This window comes from Bacillus rossius, chromosome 3 (genome assembly GCF_032445375.1).
Source record: "Bacillus rossius redtenbacheri isolate Brsri chromosome 3, Brsri_v3, whole genome shotgun sequence".
Lineage (NCBI taxonomy): Eukaryota > Metazoa > Arthropoda > Insecta > Phasmatodea > Bacillidae > Bacillus > Bacillus rossius.
In genome coordinates, this window is record NC_086332.1 from 38,506,922 (window position 1) to 38,521,790 (window position 14,869).

The 14,869-nt window shown below is 35.6% G+C and overlaps 1 protein-coding gene across 2 annotated transcripts in view; it reads left to right on the forward strand.

Annotated features, from left to right (window-relative positions):
- Positions 1 to 7,202: 7,202 nt before the first annotated feature.
- LOC134530542 (transient receptor potential cation channel trpm) overlaps positions 7,203 to 14,869 on the forward strand; it is a 435,446-nt gene continuing 427,779 nt past the window's right edge. The window contains exons 1-3 of one of the 2 annotated variants that reach the window (XM_063365452.1): positions 7,224 to 7,413; positions 7,572 to 7,708; positions 13,035 to 13,097. In XM_063365452.1, coding sequence (XP_063221522.1) covers positions 7,673 to 7,708; positions 13,035 to 13,097 — 99 coding nt within the window. In that variant the 5' untranslated portion in view covers positions 7,224 to 7,413; positions 7,572 to 7,672. Of the gene's footprint in view, positions 7,414 to 7,571; positions 7,709 to 13,034; positions 13,098 to 14,869 lie in introns of both variants that reach the window. The other variant, XM_063365457.1, reaches the window with a different exon arrangement.

A 14,869-nucleotide genomic window follows, 5' to 3' on the forward strand; every position in this document is an offset into this window, starting at 1 on the left:
AAATCATTTTCCAGTGCCTAACTCAATAAAAAAAAAATATTTTATAACCCATGTATTGTAAACACAAAATAGTATCAAAGCACAAACATAAAACTTATGACAAAAATTGAACATATTAAACACTTAACCTCACTATTATTAATTTTTTTTATATCCACAAACATGGCCTTGTTGTTACGAGTCTACAAAAAAAAACCGAAGGTGAACCCTTCGGTAGCGTTCGGGTAGGGTCTCAACTCTGTGCACAATTTAGGTTTCTCCCAGACTGCCAGCCGCGCTCACCCGACGTCATCGCCCCTGTTGTGGCGCGCACCAGGCGCCCGCACGACCGCGCGCGCCCCTGGCGGCCGAGGGAGGAACGAGCTCTAGCGCCGGCGAACGCGAGCAGCCGTCACAGGCCCGCGCGGCTTCGCGAGAGCTGCGTTCCGTAGTCACAGGGAAGGTTCCGGTACCTTCACAAGCGCCCTGTTTTAACTGTCCGTTAAGTTATTACTCGCTGGCAGCGTTTAATTAAACATAATCTTGTTGTGTAATATATTGAGGGAAATACAATTTGAAGAAAAGTATGACTAGTTTTCTCGTTAACACGTTCAACACGAACACGAAAAAACAGATTTACTAGGAGCCGGAAAAATAAGCTATGATGCTATTTATTTTTGCCAATTTACATTTTAAATGCCTTTTTTGTTTATTTCCAACATAAATTCTATACCATGTAATTATCGAAATAGTGAACTTTTTTTTACTATATCAGTTATAGGTAGAATTCAAATAAATACCTTATTGTAACCGTTTCCATCCGGAAAACTTTTATATAGTTTTTTTTTATTTCATGGCCCATAGATCCCAAACCATCGTCAACTCAAAAGTTGATACTTATTACAATTTTGTGGTCACGATAACTGCAGAAATTTATCACATATCACTTCCAAACTGATACATAAAATCTGGAAGTGGAAAAAATCTCGGTCGAGAGCATTAATGGACAATATACTACCAAAGGGGTAGAAATGGGGATTTTTTTTTTTTTTTTTTGAAAAAACAGAAATATCGCTGTAACTCTCATAATATGGAAAATATTACTTTCGTTTGAACGTATTATAGGTTGAAAATACAAGGGTTGGAGGGGGAAAAAATCACAACTCCCTTCGTTGCTACAACACCGAATTCGTACAAATTGTTTGTTAATTTGAAATTTTTTTTATCTAAATATTTTGTCTGAAACAATTTTGGATTAGACGAGCCACTGTTGCAGTGGGTAAAAAAAATAAAGTGTTTAATTAAAAAAATATATATATTCCGTCCCACGTACAGTATTAAATCCGGGTTTGTTTTATTGTAAAACCATAAATTATTATCACAACTTTCGTCTGAAATAATTTTTTATACGGCCAACTATTACTGCACAGGTATGAATAAACAAGGGTTGGTGGACATAAAATTCATAATTCCCTTAGTAGGCACACTATCAAATTTGTTCAGATTGTTTGTAAACCTTATAAATATCTAAAACTTTTCTCTAAAACAATTTTTTGATAAGACGAACCATTGTTGCTAGGAGTTGAAAAAATAAAGAGGTAGAATTTTATATATACATATATATATATATATATATATATATATATATACACCTACATACACATATATAATGCATATATATACATGCATATATAATTTCTATACCATGTACACTATTAAATCCGTTCTTCTTTATTGTAAAACCTTAAATTATTATATACAACATTCGTATGAAATAATTTTTATACGATCAACCAAAACTGCAAGATGTGGAATAAATAGTTGTTGAATGACAAAAGAAGCATAACTCCCTTAGTAGTGTCACTGTCAAATCTGTTCAGATTGTTTGTAAACCTTATAAATACTATAAAAACTTTTCTCTAATATAATTTTTGAAGCAACCAACCATTGCTGAGAGGGGTAGATAAAGAGGGGTTAAAATACAAAAAGAAATTAAAATCTCCTTAGTAGGCACACCATCAAATCCGTTTACATTGTTTGTAAATTTTATAATTTTTATCTAAAACTTTTGCCTGAAAACATTTTTAATCATATAAACCATTACTGCAAGGGATTGAAAAAACCTGAGATTCAAATAAAAAAAATAAAGAAAATTTCCCTACCATGTACTCTATCAAATAAATTATTATTTTGTTTAACTTTTTAAATATTGTTGGAAACTTTTGTATAAAGTACATTTTATGTATCTAACCATTACTGCCAGGGGTGGAAAAAACAAGGCTAAAAAGACAAAAATGTCGTTACTTTTAGGTAGATTTCAAAAAAATATTACCTATTGTAACAGTTACCATGGTGCGACTTCCAGAAATTTATAAATTTTTTTAGTTTTTCGTTTCATGGTCCACAGACCCCAAATCCATTGTCAACGCAAAAGTTCATTGGCATATTTTTAATAGATATACTATATAATTCGTTACAATTTATTGTAAAACTCCTAAACTTGATATAAAAACTTCGTCTGAAACAATTTTTGATGAAACGAACTATTCGTCGGAATTTATTTTTAACCATTTTAATATTACTTTAAATATTTTTCGAAAAAGTTTTTTTATAAATTATTCATGTTTTCTAGATTAAAAACACACACAAACTTATTTTTACGTAAAAGAATTGATAGTGCATAATCTAGTAAATATTTAGTCGCAAGTTCAATTTTTAGTAATTCACAACTCAATTATATTAATTGCGTCGAGGTTATATTTAGAAGTTATATCGAATGCTTGTAAACTGGCTGCATCGCAAAGGCAGGGCAGAGTTACGAAGCATGCTGGTCGCTAAGAGCGTAGTAAAATATGACCAGAAACACCTCACACGGGTCGAAGGGAGGAAAGCCAAGCGCTTGTGGTGGTGTTGTGGTTCACTTGACACTCCCGCAATGCAAGCGACTGCCTGCAGCCCGTTTTGTTTTCATCTTATTAGCCAGCCATACACCTTTCGTCCGTGAGACAAATATTAAATACTAGCTAATGTCCGGCATGCATTGCAATGTCTCAATCCGTATATGTATATTTTTATAATTTGTTTGAAGTAGGTATATAAAGAATATATCTCTATCTCGCTCTAATTTTCTATCGCTCTATCTATTTCTCTATGTATATCTCCATATATCTCTCTATGTATATCTCCATATATATCTCTATGTATATCTACATATATACATCTACCTCTCTATCCTTCTTTATCTCTGTATGTCTATATCAATATATTTGTGTCATGCTATAGCAATGAAAAAAATTAAAAATCTATGTTTTCACTTATTTATATATTTACCTGTCGCTTTACGTGTCAAAAGTGTGAAATACATAGGTATATAAAAAAACGCGTATTTAAATGCAACGTTGTGTCAAAATTTCAAAGAATTCGGCGAAGAACTTTCGGAGATTTAAAATTTTGAACGAACTATATATATATATATATATATATATATATATATATATATATATATATATATATATATATATTTTTTTTTTGCTTAATGTAAACTTCGACTTTTTTCACCATATTTACGTGTAAGTAATGACTGCTTGCTTTCTCGTTCACAAAAATAGTAACAACAACCGCTGATAAAATTTTCTCTAAAAATGAATAATTTCGATAGAAGCTTACTAGGCACGATAGTCTATTTCTGAGTTTATAGTCTCAATTTAACATATTTTTCGAAGGACGATAGCTAATGCTTTCTAAAACATTTTAATGGACACATTTTATGTCCATAAAAAAGTTTTAAATCATTGCAAGAATCATTCAAAGAACGACCTGAAGTTATCACCTTCCTGCCTGTGTGACAGAATGCGCGCACGCGTGTGTGTGTGTGTATGTGTGTACGTAGGTACTAATTTCTCTTACATTTGATCGATTTCGATTAAATTTCATGTGTAGTTTGTTTCAGCGTCTCGATCCTAACTTTTCCTGTATATTCGTCAAAATTGGTTTGCAAGCACGAGTACTTTACGTAGGCCCTAAACGATACAGTCAACTATATCTTGAAGAATACGCATCACATTAAAAATGCATGATAGTATAAAAAGCTTTTAAGTTTGTATTTATATTCGTCAAACTTAAAATAATTATTAAGTATTTGAAGGTTTTCCTCCGTAGTTGACACCATTAGACTGGTTTATAATACTGTTACGATTTACTGCGGGTTCGTAAAGGATAGTCCAATTAAAGATTTTTATCACACACACAGTTTTATTTATTGCCACTACTTATGTCACTTACAAATAATATAAAATGGCAAATAATCAATTGCACTTAAAAATGTTGCTTCCCCAGTCACTCGTTTCGCACAATCCACGCAAACCTCGTTGGACTGCATCTCTGGCGCAACTCTCGCCGCAGCACCCCTCGTGGGTCTCTGCCACGCGACTCCGTCGCCGCACTCCGCCGCCGCCGCCGCACTCCGCCGCCGCCGACGTACTTGCCTTCGCCGAGGATCCGCTCGACGCCTCGCTCGGAACTTCGCTCGGGACTCCGCCGCACCCGCGACACTATTGCCCGGAAACTCCGCCGCGGGAAAATTCTGACTCCACTGAACTCACTCACTCCCTGCCCTGGAACCTTCGTCCAAGGACTTCGCCACTCTGCCGCGCCCGCGGCACTATCGCCCCGGAAACTCCGCCGCGGGAAGGCTCCCACCTGAACTCTCTCTCTGAACTCCGACTGAACTCCCTTGCTGAGGCCGAGGTCCTCTTTTTATATATCAGCCGCAATTTCCAAAACTCGCGAGTGCGGCCGGAGCCAGTCGCGTCATTCCGCGGTAGAAATCTCTCGAAACACGTGTCGGCGGCTCGCGTAACTCCGCAGCTGTCCTGCTTCAGTTACATGTCAAAGGCAGGGCGCCGCGTGGGAAGTTTTAGGAAGAAGGGGGGGGGGGAATCGACATTCCTTGTTATCTTCCAGGCACGCGCGGCGCATATCATGTTGCGGCAGCCGCCAGCCAGCTCTGCACCTGCACGTGTCGTGGCCTTGCTCACATTCGTAACAATACATTATACCAAATTATTAGTAAAATATTAATTTTTGTCATTTTAAAATTTTTTAAAATTTTTTTAACACACACTAGCACTTTAATTAGGCCTTAAAATAGCAATACAATAACAAGTAAGATGGTATGACAAAAAACCTAGATTTTCGGTCTTCTAGCAAAATAACAATTAAAAATGGGAGAATCTGAACCACGTGCTCATTTCTTACATAAAAAGGTACGATAACATTTTTTTTATTAAACTATAACTAAATATATAATATTTCGTAATTTTTTTATGTCTACTAAATAAAACAGAATGCTGAAGAATATTGATTAATTTTTTTTAGGTTAATCATTTCTTAAAATATTCTAAAACAAACATAAGCAATTTGAACCATTTAAAATTTGATAAATAATGGTATAAAACCAAAATACTTATTTAAAAGTAATTTATTATATTTAAAAAAATGGACAGATGCGGATGTTCCGAGGGTTAAGAAAACTTAAAAATGTTTTGAACAACATAATTTATCATACAAAAATCATTTATAACCAAGAATCTCCAAAGAATAACATAAAACATGTGTTAAGGATTTCTACCAATTATTTTATTTTGTTTTACTATGGAATTGAAACATTGCAAATTAAATAATTGACGTAATATTTTGTATTAAGTTATAAAAATATTCTTTACTGTTTAACACGTAAAAAAATTGAAAAGTTGTGTAACTTATATAAAACATTTAAATTTAAAAAATAAATTATAACTGCCAAAAACATTTCGTATTTGCCTATATTAATCAAATTTTATTTTATCGTTTCTACTCGGAAATTTGACTACATATTTGATAGTTGGAAATTGTTTGCTGCTTGGTTGATTAATATTATTTAATGAACACCTCAATATAAACTTGATTATCAAATAACTGAGTCTACAAAACAAACAAAAAATTTGAAATAAACTATTTTTTAGATTTTTATACTATATGTAAAATTCAAATACCAATTCATTTAGATTTACCTATAGTGTTCAAAGATTTACCAAAAAGTAGACTATTTTGTATATGGGCTACTATTTAACACTACACAAACATTATTAAATTTATACTAAAGAATCGTAAAAAATTGTAATTATACAGAATATGAATTAGAGTTCAACATTCTGAAATTAGATAAAATATTTTTATTTTTCAATATAGGCTATAATTTAGCCATTGGCTACATAATATAAAATGAGCGCCTGAGTATAAAAAGTATTTTTTTTCGAAGAATTAAACTTTTCAAAATAATGGTTTTCCAGTTAATTAGGCTAATTAGTCAAAGAAGCAATTTCTTTTTAGTTCGGTTTGCTGAACTGTTCTTAAACCTTTATTTCATATTATATTGTTTTATCAGTTCCCGCATTGGCTCCCGTAAACGATCCTATTTCTCCTTCCCTCTTGAAATGTATACCTAATTTATTTAAAGATTTGTATAGGTGTCGTATACTGTCAGCAAGTTAAGATCCTCGTCAAGGTTTCATCAATTAAAATAAAATAACGCATTGAAAATTAATAGCGAAAAAATTCTCATAAAGTAGTATGTATTTATTTAACTTATTTTAAACTGAATAATATTTGTATTGTATGACCTGTGATATTTTTTTATTTGTCAGCTGTTTGAAGAGCCAGCGAGACTGTCTTCAGCAGCGAATGAGTAAGAACAATACCCGAGAGATGTCACTACAATGCACACAAAGATGAGTGCTTCTCTCTATCGGGAATGTTTTGTACTGACATTAAATTCGCCCAATTTTTTATTTTTTTTTTTAAATTTTGGGAGCTATTATTTCAACAATTTAAGTTTATTAATTTAACGAACCATAAAAGGTACAATGAAAATTAATTTCTAAAATGTTATATTAAATTTATCACAAATAGGTATTCTATACATAGTAAATAGTTGTCGGTACTAAACAGCAACGTTTCTTGGAAGGTTCTTGGGAATATTTTTCTTCACAGTTCATACATTGACCTCGAAGTTTCTTGAAATAAAAAGTTAAAAATAAATACAGCCACTACAAAGAACGACAGAAACACATTCGCCGCGCCGCCTCTCGGGGAGCCACGAGGACGTGTCGAATGCCCTGGCTCGATCGACCTGCGGCAAGATCGATTAGTCGAACGGCAGCACGCGCGTGGCGCAGCGAGCGAGCAGTCTGCGCCAAGGTGGCGTTTCGCGCGGTCGTTAAAGTATCGATGTAGTGCGCGTGCAGTTGCGACACCTTACGTCAGGTTGTAACGCTCTTAGTTCGCGCGCCGGCTTGTGATTTTCAACTGCCTGAAGAGAGTATAAAATGCGTTACAAGTCAACATAGCCGGTACATGTGCATCACTAACTGTGGAACTGTGGAAGCAGAAAAAAAAGTAAGTTGATAGAATCAAAAGTTTTAACGTCACGTGATTTTTTTTTTTACGTTTCAAAGAAAGTGTGCATAATTGACTTTACGTAAATTTGATAGAATTTACAAAGCAATACAATCTTTTGTTGTGAATATTAACGGTCGACCTTTATTTTTTTCCAGCTCCACAACTGAATTGTTTTATCAGCTCCCGTAAACGATGCTATCTCTCCCTCTGAAAAATTCCATCACTGTAATCTTTGGGTCCAGAGAAACCAGAAGAAATGAAGTCAAAAGCTGCTCCCGCTCCTGGGAAAACGGTGAGTCGTCCCTTCTTACCTGCGACTTCTTTCGGGCAGTCTCTTTTTCTTGCCCTAATTCTTTTTTTTATTTATTATTATTCCTGACCCCCCTCTGCCGCCAGCAACCCCCTCCCAGCCTTTTTCCTCCTCTTACAAGTAGCCGGGTCGTGAGAGCCCTCAGCGAGAGATGCGAGCATGCGGGGTCGTTGCACGGTGACCAAACATTTCCTTCACATACCCAGCCCCAGACTACGGCGAATGTACGTAGTGTGCTTGTACGCAGAAATGTTGATAGCGACGATTTTTGTTAAAAATCGGTGTGGAATTTAAGAACTGCGTAATTTTTTTTATAGACGATTTAGTCAAAATGACTGATCCGCTACTAGTGTGGCATGTGTGTTAACATAAAGTCATCGTAAGTCCTGCATAATTGCAATGCTAAAAATAAAAAAAAATTATCTGTGGTATGGGAAGTTCTAAGTTAACTGCTTTTTTTTTTGTGCCGCTAGGCATAAGCGTGGCCGCAGCCGGAAGAAAAGAAAAAAAAAAGAGGTGTCCGGTCGGTCGACCATGGCAGTCTGCTGGCCCGCTGATGTCTGGCCTTCGACGGTCCAGCTGATTAGCAGCTGATAAGTGGCTCGAACTTGCGCTCCCCCCCCCCCCCCCTTACCTTGTTCTACCAACGAACAGCTGCGCCGTTGGAACGAGGGCCATGGCTGGGCTCAAGGTCTCGCCTTGGGCTCCCCCTCCCCTCTACCCGTAATGCCCGCTACCCCCGCCCCGTCACTCACCGGGAGGCAAAATAAAAGGAAGCAGATTCTGGCGCGAGGGCGGGCAGCTTCTCCGTCGGAGAGCGACGTGTTTGTTTAAGCGAGCGCCGGTGTTTCTGCTACACGTTCCTGTGACGCTCCCAAGGTGCAACGAGGCCAGTTCCGCGAGGGTGCGCTCCCTGCCACTGTGGAATCCAAAAAAAAAGGGGGGGGGGGCATAGCTGCATGCCCTGAACCCTGAATAATTTGCACATTTTCTCCTAATTCCTTAACATGGTTTACCAAACTTACTCAAGTATTATTTTACTGCAGTGCTACAGAGAGAAATTATTTGAACTACAATTAAAATGTACTAAATATTTCAATTCTAAAAGTACTGAAATTGTATTAGAAAACGTAATTTGGCCCTCCCCTGCCCTTCATCCGTCGCCATCGCTCCCTGCAGAGCAGTATGACGCGTCGCACGGATCACAACCAGGCGCTTGCAGACTGGATCGTTTCCAAACAGTTCAGATTTTTTTTTCGAGTACATAAGCGTGAAAACTTCACCACGTAAAAAAATTTCAGGTTCAAAATGGTGAACAAAATCATTTTGTCATGTTTTATGATTGGTAAACCTGCATACCGAGTGATAGTCATTTTTTACAATAAAATTAAGAGGAACTTATTAAATCATCAATTAATTCAGGTTTAAGGACATGCGCATCGAAATGACTAGGAACGAAATCAATGAAATACTTTTAATTAGGATTCCGCGTAAGACAGGTTTAACTGCAACTGTTATGAATTAAAAAAAAATTTTTTTGTGTTATGGTGGTGGCAGTTTTATAAATACAATCTTTATAAAATATGCCATGCAGAAATATATTATAAATCATGGTTGATTAGGTTTTAATAGCTCATACATTAATTAATATGGAACTTTGCATGAGCCTTATTTTAATCAAGTTTTGCTTGAAGTGTACTTTAAATTAGTTCATAATGACTTAAGAAATTAGCTTATTAGCGGTTTATGTGTGTGTTATTGTGAATCATGATACAAGACCCGCACACTCCCTGTAACCGTGACCTCAGTTGGCCGGTCGCGTTACCTGCGCAGGAGGTCCACGCAACCGACACTCAATGTCGCGCCCTGATTGGCTGAAACGGGCGTGGCGTAGCCAACCAGGGCTTTTTACTGCTTCCAAGCTCGATGATTTCCCACGCTTAGAGGTCATTGAGGTTAGGGGTGAGACCTGTCCTACAATGGAACGGAAACGGAAACGGATCACGTAAACGCAGACGGATCCCACGGAACAGAGTTTCTAAATAGCTCGACAATGCCGAACTCTTCCGTTTAGGTAGCTCCTTGTGCCCAATAGAAGCCGAGTACTTTGCTGCGGCGGTAGCCATGTTGGTTTTTGTTATAAATACGTTAAAAATTGTTTCAAAAAAGAGAATCATTACTGGTCTATTATAACTTTGTGGTTTATTTTTATTATTTATGGAAATTCTGTCCGTTTTATGATTTCAAAACATAATATTTTAAAAATATTAATAATATTTATATTCTTGAAATGCAATCTTATTGGCTGCCATTTGTTACTTTTCCATGCATTGTGGAAGCGGCAGACGCGATAATGAGATAGTGATCCGGGAGATCCGTCTCCGTTTACGTGATCCGTATCCGTTTCCGTTTCCGTTCCATTGTAGAACGATAGCTCGTCGTCTCCGTCCGTCCGTCAAAAGCTTGGCATGCTCTAACTTTCGACGGATGGACAGATTAAATTTTTCGGCCCTCTGATTGGCTGCAGACCACGTGACCGACGGACGCAAGTCGGACGGAGGCGACGGGATATTGTAATGCCACCTTAATGTGTAACTGTGAATAAAGTATAGTTTTATAAAATATGTTATATTATTTTTTTTTGTTAAGACCACACCGCTTTTCTGTATTCTGTAATTTTTTATGCCGTATAAAAAAGGGCCGCATTGATACATAGCCAAAAAATTATTTATTACTATAAAACATATGGCTTGAAATCCTAAATACCGTCCAGAGTACGACATAAAAATTTAATGGCGTTACTAATGGCTAGTTGTTTTATTGAGTCGAATTTGTGTTCGAGCTAGGATCGACACACAAAACCTTTTGCACCATTTGAGATCACACCACGACCTGAGATCGACTTCGATCATATTTGGAACCACCTATGTTAGTGATTCGAAAACTCGATCCGAGATTTAAGAAGTGCTTGCAACCACAAGTAAATAAAACTATTAGATATGTTTTAAGTTCCTTCCATTAATACTACTTTATCGCTAATTTTGAAGGTATTAGTATTAAAAAATTTAATTTAACTGTCAATTGCGTCGTGTTTATGGGAATTCGTCCTGTTTAATTGATTTGTTTGGACGTTATATGCAATGAACGATTTTACACAAACCATTAGAATAATAATCTGCACCGTGCATTTACGAACTGTTTAATTGTTTGGAGGTTAATTAACAAAAAAAAATATTTAAAACAAAATAACCAATTAAGAAACACAAAATAATTTCCAACGTGTTTCTAAAAATGGGTCTTGAGCATTATGTATTTGTTTTAATGTTATGCAATAGAAATATTTTAATCAACCAAATAAAATTTTATTTGAATGCCGTAAAAAGTAATAAAAATTACTATTGATTATTTAGATGACAAAAATTTTTATTTTAGTTTATTTTATCTTGGAACGAAAAGATTTTAAAAGGTTTTATTAGATTTTTTTTGAGAGAGAACCTTTATTTTTCTAACATTCTGTTTCATCACTATTCATTAATATGCAGAATTTAAATTAAAGCACAAATTAATGAGGAAATAGTATGACTTTTACCAAATATTTAATAAAATCTGTCGCAAAATAATTCTCCATGCCATTTTAACGTAAAGAACAGTGACCTTGGACGTATCATATTTATTCTCTAAAGCTGGAGTCGCAATGCCACGACGGGCCCGACACGCAAGGTCGACAAGGTCGCCGTGACGCTAACACGACAAGATGCACGCCCCGACAGCCCGCAACAAGTAGATTCTATTTATAATTGTGTCGTGTCGTGCCGCACGACGAAAGAAAAAAAGGAAGCCTTACAGAATTTAACTTTAAAAATATTTACCCAGTTTGTAAATCTTTGTGTTAATAAAAATCTTTCGTTTTATGTTTGGTTTCGCTTTCATATTTGTAGTGTCAACTGTTTATTGCGATTATTTTTAATTTTCGGTATAGATAACAGCGGAAATATTTTCTGTTCCTTTACTACAAATCTGTAGCTTGCTTCCTTGTATTTAAAATCAATTTAATTTCATTTTATGCAATAAACGACTAAATGTTATAATTGTTATGCACTTCAGTTATCAAACAGGAGATAAAAGATTCCTATAGGGCCTATTATGTTCATGACGCATTATATACTGCATTTTATAGACGAATTAGGCTTTTGAATGATTGGCCGACAACCATATTAGAGTTCGCCTTGTTAATTCGTAGTGTCATCGTGGCACTGTGTTATTAAATCTGTCGTGCTGAAACGATTTGTCGTGTCGTGTTGGTCGTGGCATTGCGACTCCATACAACTCACTCCATATGTGGAACTAGGATCGACGAATACGGGATCGGGAATCGTGAAGTTCAGTTCGTGCAACACATTTCCAGTGTAACCTGGGTTCGACACTGATGGACTCCGCTTGAGAGAGTCAGTGATCCTACTAAACATAGGACACGTTTGAACTTGAACTTCTAAATTTACATGATCAAATATGTTATTGCTGTGAAGTAAATTCGTATCACCTTTCTCACGCATCGAACTGAATAAAAGTTTGTGAGGTCGTTTAATAATATAAAATAATTGCTAAAGAAGATTATTTTTCTTCTAGGCGGTTTTGGATGTACTGGTATGAACAGTTCGAAGACATTTAAGGCTATTAAACTAGCTGTTATAAATTATGGTTCCAGCCAAAATCATCATTCGAAAAGAAAACCTGTATTTATTGAATCTCATGTATCTATTCTGCATTGTAGATAAAAGACAGTCATTATATTACTGTTAAGTAACTAATGCTAGAAGTGCTTATATATGCAAATAAATGTCATATGTTAGGAAAAGGCTTGTGGTTGAAATATTGCTATTTTTTAAGTACAATTAGCAGATAACGTTAAACGCGTTACTATAACGCAAAATTTTTTTGTGAGCTTCCCTTGTGTATTTCCCTCCCCCTCAATAATTTTAACTTAAAGTTATAGTTGTATTGAGTATAATTTATCTGCCTTGTGTATTTTAAATCTTCATTTTTACCTTCAAGTTATAGGAATCCCATATCAGCAGATATAAAGGCATTTGTAGCCTAATGTGCCAGAGATTCTCTCAATTTCTTGCCTAAGCTTAGAAGCATGATGCCGAACGAAGATAGTGCATTTTTTTTTTAGCTCCACCGAGCAGCGAATTTTGCATTTTTGAGCTCTACATAGGAGTGATTTTTGCATTTTTTGAGCTCCACCAGCAATGTTTTTTCTTCTCCAAAAAGACGAAGCTGTTTCTAATATTGTGTGTGGTTTCAGGTGTCGACGAAAATAGTGGGGATGAGCAGGATATTTCTGTTGGAGCAGCGCATGCGACGGAATGTAAGAGAGAAAAGAACCTTAATTTTTTTTTTGTGCTGTGTTCCGTTTCCTTGCGACCCTATCCCGCATAGCGAGCGATAATTCCGACCTAGCACGGCAGCGGTGGGACACATTAACTCGGATTAACAATTTTCAAAGTCTCGTCCTGAAATATTATTTTTGAAAATTTTCCTGTCCAAAAGTTTCATGACAAAAATTAATTTCCTAGCGGCCACAAAATTTAAATTACGTGATTTTTTGTGAGTCACCATAAAATTATTTTTTATAAATAAATATTCGGCAGAGTTAATTTAATACTGTCTCAAAACTCTTTTTAACTTCAGTGTTGATCTGTTCTTACAAGAGTTAGGAACAACAGGTTGCCTTTGCGTTTTCTTCTAGCTACCTCGTGTAGGAGCTTTAAGGTAGGAAGTATTAATTTTTTTTAGCTTGCATATATATTTATCTATATTTAATTTACTCTTTACATCAATATCAACGTGAATTTATTTCTCGTAACGACAGGTAGGTCAGAATTAACGTATACGAATTCGTAGCAGGGGTCTTAGACGAGGCCATCAAAACAGTTTTTAAGAAATTCCTATTCGTAGTACTTAACCGAGGAGTCGGGTTGATTTCTGAGTAATATACGGTTTGTAGTTTCTCATGTGGTTGTTACCATGCTAATGATTTAATGTCATTAATACTAATGAGGGCTGACTTCGCAATAACAGGTTTTCATCCTTAGTTTACTTCCGAAGGCCATCCAAATGGTATCTTTGAAACGTGGCATTTTAAGTCAGCTACGTTTACATTTCTCTTGGAGGATAATTTTTAGTTCACATCTGGCCTTTGTTATCATCTGAGAGGAACAGAAACACTCTGACGTTTATTGCTTTTTCTACGAAGTCCTTTGATGACTCTTTTATTTTCAGAGTAGTTAAGTTAGTTGTATGGCTCCTCACTGTTATATTCTCCACACACACACAAGTGTATTTAAATTAAGTCTTCACTTTTACTGATAACTAACTTTCTAAAAAGCTTGAAATAACTACTATTGCAAAGTATTTTTGTGCATTATTATTAACTACTAACCAAAACTAACTCGTTTGTTTCTGACTTTGCTATTTTAATTATTTACTTATACTCATATATTTAATACTAATAATAAATTCTTTATCATTAGAATAACAACTTTAGTTGCCTTTCAAAGCAGTATTTATTTGAGAAATTTCTTTGGAACCAGTGTTATGCAAAACTTAATTTAGTTTCATTATTTCAGATTTTATTAACGAATGATGCGCATTCAATACGTTAATCGTGATCCAGGAAAACTATTCTATTTGTTTGTTTGAAATCACGAAGTAAAAGGGCAATTGTTAAACGCAAACGCATTTATAAAACAGGTTTGTTTTTCGAGGTCTATTGTTTTTCGAAGTCCATGTTTGCTTTGTTGCTAGCTTCCAAGATTTCGCGTCATTTAATATGTTTTTCAATGTTGACAGTTTTTTCAGCGCGGATGAAAAACATAAGACAGGCGACTTTTAATTAAAAATATTCATATTATTGTACTGATGGTAGATTCACATGTTAAGACCAAAAGCCACTGACCGTTCCTAACCACGCAACTAGAGTATTTCCCAGGCTTGTTACTGATGGGTATTTATGTTTTAATATTCGAGTTTTGGTTAATTGGCGCGGAACGCTTTAACTGCGGGTTAGTCTTCAACACAGTATGTTCATAATTGTAACGTTTCTATCGTGGCTATCTAGCATGTCTGCGTACAACTGGG